The sequence below is a fragment of the Euprymna scolopes genome, chromosome 4, assembly GCF_053919585.1.
Source record: "Euprymna scolopes isolate OS-2025 chromosome 4, ASM5391958v1, whole genome shotgun sequence".
Taxonomy (NCBI): domain Eukaryota; kingdom Metazoa; phylum Mollusca; class Cephalopoda; order Sepiida; family Sepiolidae; genus Euprymna; species Euprymna scolopes.
The window spans coordinates 144,504,277-144,525,594 of record NC_136485.1 but is presented as its reverse complement, the minus strand read 5'-3'; the positions used below and the strand labels follow the sequence as shown (position 1 = coordinate 144,525,594).

At 32.5% G+C, this 21,318-nt stretch overlaps 1 protein-coding gene across 2 annotated transcripts in view; it reads right to left on the bottom strand.

Moving 5' to 3' along the window:
* The window catches only part of LOC145269631 (neuronal acetylcholine receptor subunit alpha-7-like), a 96,720-nt gene that overhangs the window by 43,709 nt on the left and 31,693 nt on the right, over positions 1 to 21,318 (bottom strand). The window contains exons 2-3 of one of the 2 annotated variants that reach the window (XM_080125351.1): positions 13,056 to 13,123; positions 3,425 to 3,475 (exon numbers count right to left, since the gene is read on the bottom strand). In XM_080125351.1, coding sequence (XP_079981477.1) covers positions 3,425 to 3,475; positions 13,056 to 13,104 — 100 coding nt within the window. In that variant the 5' untranslated portion in view covers positions 13,105 to 13,123. The remainder of the gene's footprint in view (positions 1 to 3,424; positions 3,476 to 13,055; positions 13,124 to 21,318) is intronic. The other variant, XM_080125358.1, reaches the window with a different exon arrangement.

The following is a 21,318-nucleotide window of genomic DNA, read 5'->3' as shown; positions in this document are numbered from 1 at the left end:
CCCTCAACACAAAAGTGGCAACGTGCCTTGTTTGGGGTGAAAATGTAATTAAAAAAAAATATATATATATATATATATATATATATATATATGTGTGTGTGTGTGTGTGTGTATGTGAGTATGTATATGTGTATAGGAGTTCTATGTATGTGTGTGTATGTCTGCATATAGATGCAGGTATGTCTGCATATGTATTGTTTATATATATGTGTATGTGCGTATGTGTCTGTATATGGATGTGTAGAAATGTACATATGTATGTGTATGTATGTATGCGTATTTGCGTGTGCGTTAGCGTATGTATTAATCCTTAACTACCTAAAAACAACTCATTGTCAACTGAAATGAACAAGTCGACTTATAGTGACTACGAAAATTTTAAATTGAACCTTGTACTTGTCAAACACTTGAGACCTACACAAACCCTTTCTCTCTCTCTCTCTCTCTCTCTCTCTCTCTCTCTTCCTCTCTCTCTCCTATCTACTTCATATACCTGACTGAACAAGCAAAAAGCAGTAAAAATTTAAAACCTAAAAATTGAAACTCCTCTCCCTCCTCTCCTTACCCCCCTCTATTTTGACTTTATCATCCCCTCTCCCTCTCCCCCTTTCTATATCCATATATCTCCACCCTCGCCTACCTGAATCTGCTACCCCTCACACAAACAATACAATCTAATGTATTTTAACCTTTAAAACTTAAATATTGTCGATACTCGTCTCCCTCCCCCTTATTATCTCCTACCCCCTTTTTTCTCGTATTTCTTCTAAAATACTTCTTCTAAATACTAACAACCACTTCTGTAAGGTCTGACGAGGCTGCTGGACCGTAAACATGGTCCAACATCCGAAACATATGTAACCAAACAGATAAAACGGTAATAAAAAAATAAAACACATATTTGCTCTGCAATAGTATTGAGCACTCTCTTCAGCTTTTTACTAATTATCAGTTTTACCAAATATATATATACAAACACACACACACACACACACACACACATATATATATATATATATATATATATATATATATATATTACGTGCATAAAAGTTTCCTATGGGTAGGCGTTCCGTTCTAACCAGCACTGACCAAAATGATTGAACGTTGATACTTATCAAACCCACATCTCTAGTTTAGCGTTTTACCACAGACCTTGCAGTTCTTGCGTGAAAATATACATTAATTTTATCACTTAGCTATTATGTCAATTTCATATTTTTTTTATTAGCGATAATAGTAACGTGGACACACCGCTGGGTTATTCAAATGCACATATCTCTGTGTAAAAGAGTTCTTATTCCTTCTTATGGGTCGCATTTTTGTTATTTATACAAGTTTGCAGTCTGAAACATCAATTACTTCTGTTCATTGCTTTTTTCTAAAAAAATAATATCCTTGCATTAATATTTTCCATTTCTATTAAATGTCATATTTTACGTTTTTTTTTTGTTTTTTGTTTTTTGTTTTTTTTTGACAGATTTGTATTGTTCTCATTCTAAATCTCCTGAAGTACAACATATGATAGTTTTTCCTTTCCTTGAATACGTTTTCAGTAGCAGATATATAATCTTTTTCTTTATTGTTGTTGCTGTTATTGAATCCAAGATACATACTTATCACTCACTTTATTATTAATATTCTATTCATATATCTATGATTTTAGTTCCTAATTATGTCGTTTTATTTATTAGTTTTTTTTAATATAAAAATATGTACATCAGATGTCTTTGTACATTACTAATATAGTTCTGAATTCCCTCTATTATTGTACTTTAAATAGTTGTATATGATTGCATATATATATATATATATATATATATATATATATATATTATATATATATATTATATATATATATAATAAAAAATAAAATTAAAAGATAATATATATTATTTAAAAAAGATATTTTTACTATAATAATTAAATGCCTACAGACACTAGTGTGTCATCTTTTCGGGAATCTTCAGTGCAGGGTGTCACGATTAACACCAATCGACATATTCGAACTCGGCAACGCGAGCCATCTCTGACTCGATTAGCAAAGATCGTATCCATTCCGCTACCATTAACTTCGTGAAATAACGTTGAATTTAAACATTTAAATTCTAAATATTCTTTTTTACGTCAGTCAGACAGTGATCTAATCGTTATACGATGATCTATGCATAAGAACTAAATTGACCAACTTTATTCAACTGAAAGTGATCAACGATAAAAACGAGTTTCTTAAAGGGACTGTCATCATTATTTTGTCTTTCACTATAATAATTAAATGCCTACAGACACTAGTGTTGCATCCTTTCGGGAATCTTCAGTGCAGGGTTACACGATTAACACCAGTCGACAGATTCGAAGTCTGCAACACGAACTATCTCTGGCTCGATTAGCAAAAACCGTATTCGCTCGGCTACAATTAACCGCGTGAAATAATGTTGAATTTAAACATTTTAACTTTTAATGTTCTTTACGCTAATCAAAGTGATCTAATCGTTATTCGATGATCTATGCATAACAGCTAAATTATATATAAAGTTTCGTATGTTACTTTACCTTGATATCGTTGCAATTAAAAGTTCAGAATTTTTAAAATTTGATGTTTTCGTCTGATAATCTTTGGTAACAGTAACCAACAGCCAAAATTTTTACACGATTGAATAAGTATTTTTGAATTATCAAGTTTACCAAATAATGAATTGGTCAATATTCATATACTTTGAAAATGTAAGAACAGATACGAATAACAGGTTTATTTTCAGACGTTTTTTCTCTGGCAATCTGGTTTTCAAGTGACAATCAATGAGGGGAATTTCATTGTGGTATAATGGAAATTAAACCAGAAAACATGCAACAAATATATATTGATTCTAGAATGAATCAAGATATTTTGGCATTCGTTTGGTATTACTTTTCAAGTTAGAATTCATTCTATAAATACATCTGCTACTTTAAAGAAATGGCCACGTCTAGGTAGCTTACAACTCTAAGTTTCACTTAACTAGTGTCAGACTTGGCACAAATAATTATCAGTTCATGTTATAAACGATTATCAACCAATACTTCTCAGGATGGTGGGTAGTGGTCCGTATGGTTTATTAATGTTGGATATTTTAAAAGAGACATCGCTCACGGTGTGTATGCTAGCATCTCGAATCAATAGAAAGTTCATACCTTAAATATTGCCGAACTGATTTTTAGTTAACATGTACTTACTTTTTGTGATAGTCTGTGATGAAATATACCGAAATGTAATGCTGTATCATTTAATGAATGAATTGTATTGAAAAGTGATTGTCTTCATTAAAAAACCTGCTTAAGAAAAGAAATATTAACAATAATATCAAAAAATAATGTCACAACATTGAAATCAAGTCCCTCTGTAAATCCGATAATAAGAAAAGTAAACTCAGCGTAAAAACCTGACCTGATCGCGAGAAACGGGTGTCATTTTCGGATTCGCCAGCGCAATATTCCCCTAAATCAATTGAAAAAACATACACAATTTACAAATAGAAGTTTGTATATTCCTTAATATGAAAAAGTTATCTGTTTTTTTTTTATTTTAATTATTCATGATTAGGTTTGTTCTAAAAGTCAATAGTATATATATATATATATATATATATATATATATATATATATATATATATATATATATATATATGAGCAAACAGTTAATAAAATATGTTAAAAAATACTTTGAAATGAGTTAAAAAACATATTTAATCTGAAAAGGAAACACTAGATAAATGGATAATCCTTAATCCGCGGAGTTTCGAAGAAATACTTTCCTTCTCATCAGAGGGTAGGGATTAGCAAAATGTGGGATCGGATTTTGCATGCAGAAGTATTTGATGAAACAACAAGTAAGTCAAAGATCTTACTTGAAAACAAAAAAAAGTGAAGCAGAGGGAATATAGCGACGAAAAAGGTGATTACACATTAATGGATAGTCTGGTAGAAGATAAAAAAATCCAGTGACGGTAAAATCCAAATGTAAAACTTCAGGAAAGTTAAAAGAATTTATTATAAGCTCTATTTCCTATTTGGTTTTATCGAGCTTTTACATCTGGCTGAGATAATTTTATAAATATTGATTCTTTAATATTTATAATATACTTTAATTTTACCATCTTGGATCATTTTGCTAAATTTAATTGTAATTTTTATTTTGTATATATATATATATATATATATATATATATATATATATATATATATATATATATATATATATATATATATATAATATGAGGAATGAATTGAACAGAGACATTTATTCTGTCATCAGATTAATAAATGGGAAGTAAGTTGAAAAGAACTTCTTTAGGTCATGAAATTTCGAAGCTAAATGCTCCTCACCAGAAGGGGAAAAAGCTGGCATTATACCAATATAAGGATATACGAATAAAAACATACTTATAAATAGTAAAGTTATTAATTAAAAAAGAAATAGAAATAGGGAATAATAAATGCGGAAGTAAAAACATAGCATCAAAAAAGCGATAGGGGAAGGAGTATAAGAACAAAATATACAAGGAAGAGTGAAATACAAATAATATATATATATATAAAAAGTATAGAAGCAAGAAATATTAAGTAAAGGCAGGATATAAATGTATAAGCTGTTAAAACAAGATTTGTCCAAGATAAGAATGCACCAAAAGTAAATTCCCGTGCAGGATTCATGGATAAAGAAATCCGAAAGGAAATTTCATAAATTAGTAAAAGAACCGAAAAACTCATACGTGTAAGCATATCTAAAAGAGAGTGCAGTAAGTTTTAAAGAACCATTAGAAAGGCTGATAATATTATAGACAGCAGAAAGAGAAATTCCTAACTTAAAGTAATTAATTTAAAACCATATTGAGGAAACTGAATAAATTACTTGTATATTCAACTTGACAAGAATTCCTAACATTACTTATTGAAAAATAAAGCTGGTAAAAACGTAAGCGCAATATGTCAGAACACGTGAGCAAGACGCCAGCAATGTAGGCAAAAACAATTATGAGCACACATTATTAATGAAAAGATAAAAAAGATGTGAAACATAAAAAACTAAATAAAGGAATATAATAATAAATAATGAATAGATAATAAACAGATAAAATATGTAAAAAAATAGATACAGATAGATAAGGTATAGAGAAAAACAGGAGCCCGAGGAGAAAATAAGCAGGTTAAGAAACTTCAGTGAAATAGGATAGAAGTGGAATACATAACAAAAAATTCAGTAAAGAGAAAAAAAGAAAAGGCCAAGAAATTGGACGCGTAAATCCATAGAAAAATGAAAGCAGTTAGAATAGTTAAAGTAGGTAATATAAGTTAAAATAAAGCGACAGATGTGATGTCAAAATATAACATATAAGTGGTGTTACATCAAGGATAGAAAACCAGAAATAATCACACACATATACGTATGCATATACACATATACGTATGCATGTACACATATACGTATAAGCTCAAATGTGTAAGTAGTCAAAGTATCAGATACAGAAACAAATTAAGAGAGCATTTATCGCAACTATGCCTCGTGTCATCCAAGCTAGTAAACATATCGGGAGGGCACACAGACATATAGGTAGATAGATGCAAACATATATATACCGATATATATACACATATAATATACACACGTGCTAATACACATTCACCCATATCAAAGCATAATAGATATATACATAAATAAATACAGATACACATGTGTACGTATATATATATATATATATATATATATATATATATATATATATATACTGATAAAAGACACAAAAACTGTCTCCAAAGAAATACAAAATAGTAAAAAAAAAAGTACCATATACAATAAAACTCCTTTAATTTGAACTTCCTCTAAGTTGGACTTCCTCTCATTTGGACTTTCTCTCATGTGGACTTCTTCTAAACTTGGACTTTCTCTAAACTTCAACTGTCTCGTCATTGAAATTGTATTAGCATATTTGATGAGGGGTTGCAGTACATCTGTTTACATGGTTTACTCAGATATTGCGCAGAAATGTTAATATTGGTACTATGTAATTAATATAGATTAGCTATTGATAATAAATTTACACCAACTGTATTTTTCTTAGATTGCTATATTTAAAATAGTGTAAAACAACCCATTACAATGTTTCTAGAAAATATTATTGAAACTAAACGGTTACCGACCAACCACGCTGATCTTAAATCACTTAATGCAAATGATGTTGAAATGTGGGTGCAACAAGATGAGGAAACTACTGATCAATATCCTGAAGGCAGTAATGGTGATGGAAAATAGCGACAGCTCCCATTTTCTTGACTCTAATGTAAATAACCAAGAACACTCTGATGAAGCAATATCATGGGATAATGCAGAAAAGTCTATGGAAACGATTATAAAATTTCTAGAAAAAAGTCATAACTTTAGTGACAACTATGTTTTGCAAGTTATATCACCCCGAAGAGATATAATCATAAAGAAGCTACAGAACCAAGAAATTGTAGATTTTCGTGATCGCTTACGGAATACAATGGCAGCGCCCGAGAGCTCAATCGATGAAAATAGAAATTGCAATGGGATTCATTCAATGAATAAATAAATAAAAAACTGTATTTTACATAAATGTATGATTTCTGTAGATGATAACTTAGGTAATAAATACCTAACAAGTAAGAATAGGTTTAATTTATTTTTAATGTTTTCGCTCCTGGTAATAATATTTAAGAATTCTTACTTGCAATATATCGTAAGCTCAACTTAATATATACTTGAAGTATCATATAATAATGAATTTCATTTACTATTTCTTAATTCTAAGAAAATTAAAGTTTACTGCAGCACATTTTTTATCACGAAACTTGAACAGTATCCTCTAATTTGAACGAATCGGATGTTCAAATTATAGGAATTATACTGTATATACAGGATGAGTAACGGAAAACGGATGTTTTTAAAGAAAACAAAACTCTACGAATATTTCAACAAACATTTTATAATGTACAGAAAGACTGCATACCTCACTCCCTATCCCTTACTAAAGGAGAGCAAGGAACGTTCTAAAAACATTCGTTTCCCGTGACTCACCCTGTATAAAGAAATCTATACAAAAAGCAAGCAATGATTAAATACAATGGGTAGATCCAAAATAAGCCAAGCTTAATAAATAAACTAATTATCAAGAAAAATATGAGGGGACTACATAAGTAATATTTTAAGAGAGATATCGGATAAAGAATTACAGGATGCCAATGATTTAAAGGAGAATCCAAAAGAGCAAACTATAAAAAGTGGGTAACTGTCATGGTCCAAAGGCCGTGGGAAGAAAACTGAGACTCCGGAGTGGACGCAAGTCAAACAGTGAACGTGAATCTATGGCAGATCGGAAACGACTGCGACGCTGCCATGGTCAAGTTATTTTGGAGAATCAATGTGAAGGTCATGCCGAGGTCATATACGGCATAATCACATTCACGCATCGGTTCCGGTCAGATCACCGAAGTTAAGCAGCGTTGAGCCTGGTCATTACTAAAAATGGGTAACCAATTTGGGAAGTTCAGGTGCTGTATGTAGCAAGACGTCGACACCTCCCTGCAAAAAAAAAGTAATGCAAAAACCTAACGCCATCATCTCCGCAAACGGGGATATACATGCGACTGGAGACCGCTTGTGAATTTCATAATCCCAAGAAACTTCCTCCTTCGGAGGAAGCTGGTTAAACCCTGAATAGGGTTGGTGCTGACTGCTGACTGCACACATGCCGAGGTCGTAAGGACCACTAGCAGCAGCTGAAAAGCGGGAAAGAGGAAGAAAGAAAGAATCTGGATTCGCGTTTCAGCGAGAGAAGGCGATGTTTTTTTTTTTTTTTTTTTTTTCGGCTTTTAGTATCAGAGGCAATGAAGCGAATGATACCTTAAAATGAAAAAAAACTCGATATATGGTTGACTCTGAAGTAGCCATTAAGAACGACCAATGTTTCTCCCTTTTTTTTACTGGGCTCCGAAAAGAAAAAGAACGGAGAAGGTAATGAAGCTTTAGAAAGAAAAAAAAAAAAAAAGAAACGTTATCTGTGGAAATGGTTTGTGAATTTCTCCTCCTCTCTTCCCTCTTCAGAAAACTTTTGTGTTATTGCAATCCGGCGGAAACTCGGCCGGAGTTTACCGCGCGGATGGACCGTTAAACGACCTATTAACTCCATCTCGTAACTACCCCCTTTTCTTTTTTCCTCTTGAATTATTATTGCCGCTCTTTCTTTTCCGTCATCAATGAACTTTTTTTTTGCCACTCTCAGTCCTGCGTTATTTTATTTGTTTATTTATTTGTTTTTATACGGAATAAAAGATAAATAAAATCCATATTAAAAATATATAAACTATATTTCTGCTTCCGCCCTCCTCATTATTTAATTTTGAATATTTCCTTCGCCTTCTTGCATGCTCGCTTCTCACTGTTTTGATTAGAGACTCTTAAAAATTCAATAGATAATTAAAGTAGCCGTCCCTGGTGGTAAATTCCCTTACACTTCTCTAAGACGGGTGCACACATTAACCCTAAGCCCGTGTGCTGGATTTAAAGCCACTGCTGTGCATTTAAACCCGAGCCAAGGATGTAACAGTAACAAATATATTAGATGTACGTGAAAATTAAAAGGCAAGAGAATAACGATGATAAATGAAATAAAAAAGAAAACAATATATAAAAATATTGCTGTGAATAGACAGATGAAAGTGAAGTAAATGCAAGTGCCAGAAAAATGGCGTAATTTAAAAATTCACTCATGTATACATGAATAGACACACTAGAATGGATCCAGAACAAACGAAAGAAGAAGAAATGCATAGTATTAAAATAAAGAAGGATATGAGGTCGCGGGATTGGCGTGGGTTAAAAAAAAATTGTGGTATTTTTTTTTTATCATACGTCGGCAATTGAAAATATTTTCATTCTTCAAATGTACTGTTAATGTTTTATTTTTGGAAAAGTATATTATTAATGCCTTTGAAAGGTCTACTTGGCATATGTGTGTTTTCATTAGATTTAAAGGTATACTTGGCATATGTGTGTTTTCATTAGATTTAAATGTTCGGATATCTTCCTTTGATCATGGATATGGCACAGTTTTAGTGACAGCTCTTTAACAAGTATAAATAGATCTTGTGACTATGTTTCTTTTCTTGCTGCCAAGAATACATATTAAATAATTCACTGTGATGAGTTCCATAGTTTAGGGTTTTCGCAAGTGAATGCATATTATTGTTGCAAGTTTGTGCGCACTCATTTTTTAACGAAATATAACTCCAACTTTGTTGTAAAGCCCTTTTTCCTATTTTTTTCCTAATTTTTATTTGTAATTTTTTTTTTATAAATACTGCGAGTCTAGTTGAATGATATAACTCACAATTAAAGTAATACGTCTATTTTATTCGCCGTGTTGTCAGAAATATTCCAAAATTTATAATAATTGTCCAAGAGATTGTATAAGAGATTTCTAGGATATAAACACACAAACGCATACTCATACGCACACACACACACACAAACACACACACACATATATGTGTGTGTGTCTGTGTGTGTGATTTAATATATGTAAATAATAAAATAAAAAATGCATTGCCCATGTTGCACACTATATTGCAAAGAATTAATATACCATGAATAGAGCTCGATTATAATTAACATTATAAATAATTTATATATGTGCAAAACTGAAGATCATGAAAAAATTTGTTTACGTTTAAAAAAACGATTTTTTAATCGTTATTTTTTTTAAACGTAAATAAATTTAATTAATGCCCCCGTACGTTGGCACATTAAATAAGTTCCCCTATAGAACTCTTTATTTTCGTCACAATACTATTTAGATTGCTATCGATTTGCTCCTGAAGAGATGATAGCCGAAAGAGCTCTCGAGAAACTTCCGCCTACTATTTTATTTAAAACCATATATAAATTCTGTACCTCTAAACATTTATATATATATATATATATATATATATATATATATATATATATATATATATATATATATATATATATATATATATATATATACTAGCAAAAGTATCCGTCGTTGACTGAGTTCAAAAACGACCTACAGAAAATCGACTCAGATTATGAAAGTATGATAGGTTATGAAAAGGAAGAGTTGTTAAGATATAGCTTCGAATTTGGGGGTATCAAAACCAAAGCAAAATATGATTAAAGTAAAAATAAAATAGATAAACCCCATAATTTATTATACCATACCTGTTCACACTGAAACACTTATCACAATATGATGTGGATCTATATTAAAAAACCTTGTTAAACTTTGTGACATATTTCCATTCTATGGACGTCAGGCGCGAATGAACACCCCATAATTTTATTATACCATATTTCTTACAACTGAAGCATACTTATCAAAGTATACTTACGCAGATAGATATGAAAAGTCTTTATTAAAGTTTGTACCCATTTCCATTCTATGAAGGCCAGGCGCGAAAGCAGACCCCACAATTTTATTATACCATCCCTATTTAAGTTAAATCATACTTATCAAAGTATTGTTATGTACATCTATATCAAAAACACTTGTAAATGTTTTTTTTTAATTTGTAATTTTTTTTATTTCCATACTTTGTGGACCAGGCGCGTACGCAGACCCCACAATTTTAATGAATCATCATTATGCCAGATCAAAAATACCCATTCCTGTGTCCCAATACATCTTCTATCGTTATATGTGATCAGTTTTATATAATAGTCAACCATATAGGAGCCTATTCGTGACCACACACACACACACAGACGTTCAGCTTTATATTATATATATATATATACATATACATATATATATATATATATATATATATATATAGATATAGATATAGATATATATATTGTGATGCTAAACGGGAAATAAACAGATGGCATTTCTTTGAAATAAGTTTTACGATGTCAATGTCAGAGTTCGAATCTCTTTTAAGTTTTATTGACTTTTTTTTACTAGATACAGTTTTATAGATTTAAGGAAAATCACATATCGGCGAATTAAAACGTGACAACTGATTGAAACAAAAACGTGACATATATTTAGGTTTAGCAAGGAGTTAAGGAATCCAGTTGAACACAGTGTCTGTTTGACGACTGTTAGATGTGTTTAGTAGGCAGTTATAGAAGACAGGCGAGAGACATTGAGAGATTAAAGTCGAAGCCATGCAAGAATAGAAGAAAATCGCTAGGGACTAACGCGGCCAGACAAATAACGCTGGGGTTCCTATTTTTACGTTACCCTATGGTGTTAGAGAATGGACCAAGAGAGAGAGAGAGGGTGTTTAAATCATATAGTTAGACACGTAGACCGGAAGTCAAGATCAGCTGATTGGATTGCATGTGAGTCACGTGATCAGATTAGCTGAATCGTGGAGATTTGGTTGGGACTTGGAAGAGAGCGGACGGCTTCGCCGTTGTTTCCTTCCCTTCGCTGTGGGGGCGACGAACGCTGACGTGGTAGAAATAAGACCTAGAAGAAGAAACCACACAGGCCAAATTCACTTTCCATTCTTCTGCGATCGATCTGGAAGGTGAATAAAAAACTATAGAACCAATTTCTTGTCTTGGAGTGAAATAAATCTTCGTCCCCAAAAACAGGTACCAGTCTTCCTCCCAGACGAGATGTTCCAGATGGACCAACAAAATGGCAGAAGGTATGTTCAAATGCATGTCACACACACAACGACATAAACTCTGATAAGATAATCAAACACTCAATCATTTATGATACGACAACGTAACAATTCGACAATACAACAACGGTATCACACACTGATTACTGATTTATATCAAGTATTCGTCTTATGTTATTTTTGGCCCACTCCTGAATGTGATCGATCAATATTGATGCCGTTAAATATGAGATCGGACTCTGGATTCTTTTCACGTCAATGCTACGTTTGTATGATGGTTAGTCAAACGTGACTAAGATAGAAGTGTTAAAGCGAGGAGAAAAAAGTAAGAACCGAAATTGCGAACACGTAAAAAAAAGGCGATAGAACAAATCTTCGCCAGCAACATTTTCATAGCAATCACTGTTTTTAACGGCCACGAGTATCAGAACGCGTAAGCAAACAACGTTGCGATTTGATCACCCGCGTACATGGAACAAAAGAACTATGTTAAGTTTTGTCGCGTAGTGATACAGGAAACAGGCTGGAACTTTCGGGAAAATCGTTATATAAAGATTTTCCGCGAAAATCAAATCAGTTTTATGGAGTTTTTCTATTGTATTCCCATTTGGATGTCATGATAACTCCGCGACTGGGAGGCGTTAAAATCCTCCTTGTCTTGTATTAGCGTGCCTCACACATGAACTTTAATTCTTATAATGAAAAATTACCATATCGAACGAGAATTAATTCTTCTTTTACGGAATGTTATTTCGAAATACTGTTTTCTTATGTGATGAACACACGCGCATTTCACTTACATGTTTTTATGACGTTTTTGCTCCCAGAAAATAATCACGTGTGACAATCTGTTCTTAAAAATCAGTAATTTTAAATCTCATGCTAATCTACCGAAATCCTCATTTAGCAAGTCCTGCATAATGAACACTCACGTTATTCGACATTTTTCTTTTTTTCTGCAGTTATAGATCTACTTGGAGATTATTCTATTATGTACTGGCTCTTAATATTTAGAAATTACACATATAGAAATCATTTTGTTCAGTGTTAGCAATTGGAAGTAATTATGAACGAGGCCGAGTCATATCCTCAAAATTTCAACAAGTAGTTTAAATCTTCCAATATTTACGGAAAAAGAAGCAAAGTTTCAACCAAGGTCAGAGGTGTTAATGTTGCATAGATGACGGCCAACGTTGACAAAACATCGGATGTATTGCACACACGAAATTTCAGGATCTGGGCATTAAATCCAGTAGCTGAGCGATGACATTAACCCTATATTCTGACCAAAGAAGAGATCATAGAACAATGAGACCACATATAGTTTAACGTGGATCAGAATTGCTAAAAAGGCAAGATAGACATTCAAGAAAACATAATTATTAAAGCAGAATACTTACTTGCAAGAATGGTAAGTGGTAATATTGAATAGAATATAAGGCACTGCATTCTTATGTCAAAGAAGAACCTGAAAGGGGTTGAGAAAAATTATATTTTAATTGAAAGAAAGATGTCTGTGTATTTTATTTGAAAGTAAAAATTATTAAATGCAACGAAAAATAATGCTATAACTTGTACATACATATCTAAACAGCATCAATTCCGATCATTATATATTTTCACTTGAAATAGAAATTATCTCGAAATATGAGAAGATATCGGTTACTTAAAAGAAGTAATCGTATAGCAAATAGTATTATCGAATTAATGTGACACCCTCAAATTGAAAACTTATACGAGGTGCCTTAAAAACGTTCCAGCCTGTTTTCTTATTGACACTTTTATTAACAGAACACACATCAAACTCTAATTCCCTTCGAAGTAATCTTTTCTGGCTGCAATGCAATTTCCAAAAATTCTGAAAGGGCCCATAGAAGTTCTCTTGTGTTAGCGTGTGAATGACTCTCGTCACAGCTTCTCTCAACTCCTCAATTGTCTCATAATTACAGCCTGCAAGATTTTTCTTGAGTTTAGTGAATAACCAAAAGTCACAGAGAGTAACCTCCGGGCTATAGGGAGAGTGATGCTCATCTACGTCAAGCAGTCTGTGACAAAGAGAGCATCATTGGGGCAAACTTCCTCATCTTCATCCTCCCAGGAATAATTGTTTTCACAGTTCAAACATTGACATTAATCTGTGTACTTATTGTCTCTATAGACACGACGGTTCTTAAGCATGAATTTCTTTATTTGGCCAATCAACTCTGGTGTTCTGACTTCCTTGCTCCTCTCTCGCCTCTTATCACCTCTCGCGGACTTCCTATGTTTCTTGAATCTCTTATACTACTCAAAAACTGATGCTCAATTTATGCAAGATGGTCCAAAAACAGTCTGAAGCATCCCATACGTTTCTGTGACATTTATTTCAAGTGTAAAACAGAATGTTATTGCATATCGTTCTTCTAAACGGTCCTTACGTCCAAATTCCTTACATCCAGATTGCATCTTTGGAATCCCCCAGTTATGACAATCAGGCTTTAGTAGAGTGTATTCCAGTTCACGCTGTAGCTGTTCATTTGAACTGCAAATCATAAAAAATGGTCAGTCATATCAGAAGACGTATAACAATAACGTACTAAATTTTTATGCGCCTACGACAAATTTAAATGCCTGTACAAAAAGTCTGGAAACTTATTGAAGGCATTTCGTATTTATCGATCTTTATATGCGATGTTAAATTTTGACAGCACTGTATTCATGGTGAATAAAATGGTAAATAAAAAAGATAATTCAAAAGTGTAAAAAAAATCATAAATTGGGCTATTTCGGTTGAATTATTATTTTTTATTTGAAATATTTTCATTGACAATATACAGGACATGTTCTTCCAGCAATACGTACGATTTCAAAGAAATACTGAAATCGCGGCCAACAGGTGTAAGGATATGAAATGAAAGCGATTCTTCACTTGACGTTTATCAAAACACAACACATTATTTTCTGAGAATACTTGGAAAAAATACAGACTGAGGGGATATTTTTGGTGGTTTTATTACTGTATATTTAATTCAAATTTTTTTGCTTACGTCAAAGGACCCATTGAAGATCACATAAAATATATGTATAGTAGACAATGGTTTTTGTTTGTTTTTTTTTTAATTCCATTTTCACTCCAAACAAGGCACACTGCTACTTTGATGTATGGAGCTACTATCGGGGATATAAGTTGCCTGGATAGTATGTGGGGAGTTTGACAGCAAGATGTATGTAAACATTACATTTGGACTTCTGCATGTCAGTACAATTGGGAAAGTAAAATTCCGGAAGGGAGTTTCAAAGTCTAGCAGTTCTGAGGGAAGAAACTATGGAGTAGAAGGCTTTCTGACATTTACAGAATCTCTACTATGTAGGGGTAGAATTTGGCTGCTTGTGAATAACAAAAGTGAGTTGTAACAGACAGTTTAATTTATAATAGTAAAAGAAAATATCATTAATTGAGCTCTATCGGCTATATCTCGTAATCTTCGGTGTTCATCTCCAAATAAGTGTTAAATAATATTACTATTTTTTACAATGAAACACTTCTATTTGTTATTCTTTCTTTATTCGGTATTGGAAGGCAGGTTAATAGATAAGGTTAGCATGAGAACAATAAACATACAGATTCAAAAGGTTACGTGATTGATGAAAAATTAGTCATGATCTCTTTGCGATTTAGTTAATAATTTTCCATTAACTTAGGGATGACCACACGCACATCCATATATATATATTGTTAGGTGAAAGTACAGAATGGTGTCATAAAAATAAATTAACTTTATCATTATTTTATGTTTCAAATCTAATTCAAGCCCCACCACAAAAAAAACTGTATTTGTCATGTTTGCCCCACCCCCACCTCTCGATCGCCAAACTTGAAAAAATGCTAGAGACGACATGTCTCGTTGAACGCTTTGTGGCCAAAAGGCGGGTGCTCATTTTACGTTAAATTTATGCAGAAACGTGATCCCCCACTTTAAAATGTTAATTTTCTTTTTTCAAAATTTCTTCTTTCATATTATTTATAAAGGCTTTTTAAAAGTATTAGGGCCAAAAAAAGTAGGTCCTAATTCTTTTTTTATGGGTTAAACGACGCTGGGTCAGGTCGAAAAATTTACCTTTTTTTAATTAGAAATTTAAGTTTTTAATCGATGAGATTAACGCGAAAAAAGAAAGAAAAGTGTAAATTGTGGAATTGAGAGGGGGCAGTAGATCTTTATTTTTTTAGGTATTAAATGACGCTGGGTCACATGGTAAAAATTTACCGATTTCTGTATAGCTGTTTAAAGAATAATAACAAAGAAATTAAATGTTCGGAAGATTCTAAAGGGCAAATAACTCTAAAAGTGTTTTTTTAATTCGATGTTGGAATAATAATTCTAGATAAATAAAATATGTTATAAATATAATTATAGTTTACAATTTATTAAAGGACAATTTTTAATAGAACACTTTAAAAAAATCCCTTTGCTAGGATTAAGATACCGCTACTTAATAAAATCGATTTTTCTTAATGTACTATGCAAATGACATGATCTCTTAATTGTATCTTGTTTGCAAGAATGAAACTATATATAGAAATAAATGAAAAAGTAAAGTAAGGAACCTTTTGTATATATTAATAAAATTGTGAACAAACAAACATACAGGAATACGAATGTATATATATATATATATATATATATATATATATATATATATATATAATTATTTACTATAATAATTATTAAATACCTACAGATACTAGTGTTTCATCCTTTCGAAAATCAGCAGTGCAGGGTGTCACGATTAATACCAGTCGATATATTCGAAACCGCGACAGAACCATCCCTGGCTTCATTAGCAAGGACCTGATCCATTCGGCTACCATTAACCGCGAGAAAGGGTGTTGCATTTTACATTTATGTTTTTTAAATGCTTTTTAACGTCTGTCAGAGTGACTTAATCATTATATGATGATCTGCACGTAAGAGCTAGATTTACCGACTTTTAACTCAACTGAAAGTGCTCAACGATAAGAAACGAGTTTCTTAATTAGGCTGACATATATGTGTGTAGTGTTTATTAGTGATAGGATAATTATATATAATAACAGAAGATAATCCTTACATTATTGAAATGACTACGAAGTCAAAGGCTTAAAAATAACATGAAGACAATTATTCCAGCCAGTGATTAGAATGGTCAAGTATTCGATACCGCATTAGGTTCTTATATTTGTTCTCCTCTCTCTTCCCCGCTTCCGAGCCAGGCTTAGGCTAACTCATCTTCTTTGAATATTCCGAACTCAACTCCTGAATTCGAATCTGATCTGATTGATTTATAACACTAACTTAACTGAATATATTAACTCTATCTGTTTGTGACGTCAGAACGTGCTCAAACATGTGAATGCTTTTCATGTGAAGTTTACATATGTATCGACAAGTAATTGATATTCATTTAATTATCAATAATGTTTGTCAACATTTTTCCTTTTCCTTTGACAGAATTGTTTTATTTATTGCTTAATATTTTTCATAAATTGTAAAGCAATATCATTGATTTTAAGGAGCATTACCGAATCCATGCTTCGTATTTTCATGTTATTTTGATCTATCGATTAGGGTTTTACTAGTAGTTTTAAAATATTTGTCATTTCATATTCATCACACCAGCTATAACAAAAGAGGGGAAAATAATGAAAAGAATCGTTTTCGAAATCGGAAATGAGTTTTAGGTATTAAGATTCAGATGTCTCCGCAAATTCCGATCTTTTCGATTTCCGATTCCGATTTCAATGAATAGTCATAACCTTAAGATATGTACATATATATATATATATATATATATATATATATATATATATATATATATATATATGGGTGTGCGTGTGCGTGTGTGTGTGCGCACGTGTGTATATACTGTATATATATATATTTATACATATATACATATATATATATACATACACACACACACACAAACAAAGTGTTTATTCATTATTAAATACGACAATACGACGGGCAATTTATGTCTGCGAATATATATCTTGATTCCTTCTAATTTCCTGTGTTGTTATTCCAGGTGAATCACCTCTGTATCTGCTGTATCTGTTTTTATATCAAGTACAATTATATCGTCAAGGAAACACATAAGGAAATTACAGAGAATTTAGACGGAATATGCAGACATAAATGTTCCGTCGTATTAAAACAAATATGTTTAAAAGGGAAAATGCTGCCCACACACACACACACACATACACACACACCACTATATATATATATATATATATATATATATATATATATATATATATATATATATATATCGTGGTTGCATTATTGTTTTGTGCATACACATTTAATAATATAATTTTAGATAATTGTTGTACAAATTTTCAGTATTTACTGAACAGTTCCTGTGATATAGTTTAGTAGTTTATTATGAAAACTACTTATGGCAGTTAATTTACACAGAGAAAGTCACGGTTTATCAACGCCATGAATCAGCAAGCTAAGTGTTGTTTCTTATTGTTGTGTTTCCGTTAGCCTGACGAGTCACTGTAGAAATGACACCCTCAGTACTTTATAGTTAAATACAGATATTAAAAGAACACTGTCTTATTTTACTTTTATTGACAAAAGAAGAGAAACAGACAAAAGTAGAATCACCAATATGAAATGGCATAGAGAACGTATCAAACATGAAAGTATAACTGCTTAGCTATAGTATTATATATAAATTGTATATAAATTGAAATATTTTAAGGAGATATGTTTTACAAGGAAATCACAAGTCTTAAAGGATACTCGATGATAAGAGTTAATGAATGTAAGGTGATACTTTAGTAACGGTTAATGGTATGATTTGAGTAGAATTTGGATTTTTTAAGGGGCGGTTCAACAAAAACTTGTTTACATTGGACTTGAAAGCTACCATGTTGTAATCGACCGGGAAGCAAGCCAGTGGAACAGTGCTCAACGGACAGGCCGTTCGAGAAAAGAAGATTTGTTCCTGTAATCAGTGTTTAGATACAGGCATAGAATATATATATATATATATATATATATATATATATATATATATATATGATGGACTCTCCCGTCGATTTCGGCGCATGAGCTTCCACGGCATAAACTAAGTTGCTCGGAAATCCATACAGATGGTTTGTTCATAGTGGAGAAGGCTTCGTGTTTGATATTACTGCTAATCTTTGTCGGTGCAGACGACTGCCACATAAAATCTACGGGAGAAACACCTTGAAACACCTGTTCTTGCCAGATCACCGAAGTTTAGCAACGTTGAGCCTGACTAGTAACAGATAGGTGACCATTTGGTGAAGTCTAGGCATTCAAAAAATGTCTACAATTTAAGAGGTTTGGGGATGAAATTTTAACTCAGGAGATTTTGCATGATTGCTATCTTATGACTATAAATAAAATGCGATGAAAAGTTGAAATATCTAATTTTTTAATGGATGCGGGTATCTATGACTTCTAAAACATTTGATATTCGACAACTGGAACTGAAATCTTGGAATATTAATTAATTGATCTCTAATACTTATTGTAAAATTTCCATTAAATTTTAGGTATCTGAATTTGCCCATTCAATTTTTATTTATCTAGCATAAAACTAAACTGAATATACCTCACATACTATAACACTATGCCAAGCATGCAAATCTGTTGCTAATAATTCTGGGAAATTGTTGGATATGTTTACCATTCCAGAAACTATGAGGTGCTTTTAATAAGTTTCCAGACTCTTTTTGTATATGCATTTAAAATTGGCGTAGATTCTTAAAAATTCAGTACGTTATTGCTATAAATCTTATGAGATGACTGACCAATTTGTATGATTTCGAGTTCAAATGAACAGTTACAGCAGGAACTGGAATACACCCTACTAAAGCCTGATTGCAAGAGCTGATGAATTTAAAAATGCAATCTGGACGTGAGGACACTAAGAAGAAGGATATGTAATAAAATTGTGTTTGAAACTCGGAAAACATGCCCGAGAAATATATGGAATGCTTCAGACTGCTTTGGACAATCTTGCATAAATCGAGTATCAGTTTTGGAGTGGCATGAGATAGTCAAAGAAAATAGGGAGTGTGAAAGATGATAGGAGGCATAGGAGAAGGAAGGAAGTACAAAACATCAGAGTTGATTGGCCAAATAAAGAAATCCACGAATAAAAACCGTCGTGTGTCTATGGAGACAATAAGTGCACAATTTGATGTCCGTGTGGGAATTGTACACACAATTATTCGCAAGGTACTGAAGATGCAGAAGACGTGCGCGAATGCACCGGTCCATAGCTCCATCTTTGTCACAGCCTATTTGACTAAGATGGGCATCAAGACAGTTCCTCACTCTTTCTATAATCCAGACCTTGCTCCCTATGACGTTTGATTATTTTTTAATCTCAAGGAAAACCTTAAAAGCTGTTGTCATGAAACAATCGAGAAGATAAAAGAGACTGTGACGAGGATCATTGACATGCTCATACAAGATGACTTTCACGGGGACTTCCAGACGTTGTAAAATGATACAATAATACATTGCAGCTGGCGGAGGTTACTTCGAAGGGGACTAGAGTTTCATGTGCACTATCAAGAAAAGTGACCAGCAAAAATGTCCGGACATTTATTGAAAGCACCTCGTATCTTATCGCAATGCAGTCATATACTTCTATAAAATCCGTATATGTCCAACGATTGAGAACTGCGTTCATATCTGGGAGGTGGCGTTTAAAACACACTTTCCTATTTTGACAATATACAAAATCGACTCAGCAGGAATATTTTCTTCTTGTTCCTTCAGCTTCTTTTGCACAGAATTGATGCTGCTAGCCTCTTTTTATATTTTCATCTCAATATTAAGTACTCGACTAAACTGCTACCCCTAGTAACAGCCTCGTGTAGAACATACACAGCACCCCTCTAAAACATTCGCAACAAACTCTCTTCTGGCTACAATTATTATCTGCAATTTCCTCTCTCTGTATCTGTGCATAAAACTAAGTGAAAATTTTATCATCAAATTTTCTCTCCTAGAACTGCTCGTCTGTAGAACACAATCCTGCGTGTTTGCTTAACGGCTGATTAGCCTATGGGCGTTTTCAAGCCTAATGTAAACAAGTTTCAACTGTTCTGTTTAGTAAGCCAATTCTGTCATATTTTCACCGTTACTGATTATCAGGGTGTTGTCTCACGAAAGATCGGACACCCATAAACCCTTATCCTTGAGTGGCCTCGGGGGCCTTGATTAGTGGTGACTCTTTTTTGTATAAATAACTAGTCTAGTTACAACCATAAATAGGGGCGTTCCTTTCGTTCCCTCCTTTCAAAAACCAAACAAAAGTTTCATATACAAAGCTCCATTTCGTTTAACAATATACAAAGAGCTTGCTTCCCTACCGACTACAACATGGCCATCTTCAAGTCTACTGTGAACAAATTCTTCTTGAGCCAAGGTTATGGAAAAGCAATTCCCCTAAAGTAATGTTCTGCCATGCCACCGATTGTTTCCACTCCTCCTGTGAAAGCGTTCATAACTGACGATTTAGCACTAATCCTTGATTCCCTCCTGGCCTTGATAAATTGTGACTTTTTATTAAAAAAACAAATAAGAATCCATACTTTACTGTTTAATAAAGAAAGATAAAAGGAATTATTCTTTTACTCACAAAAAC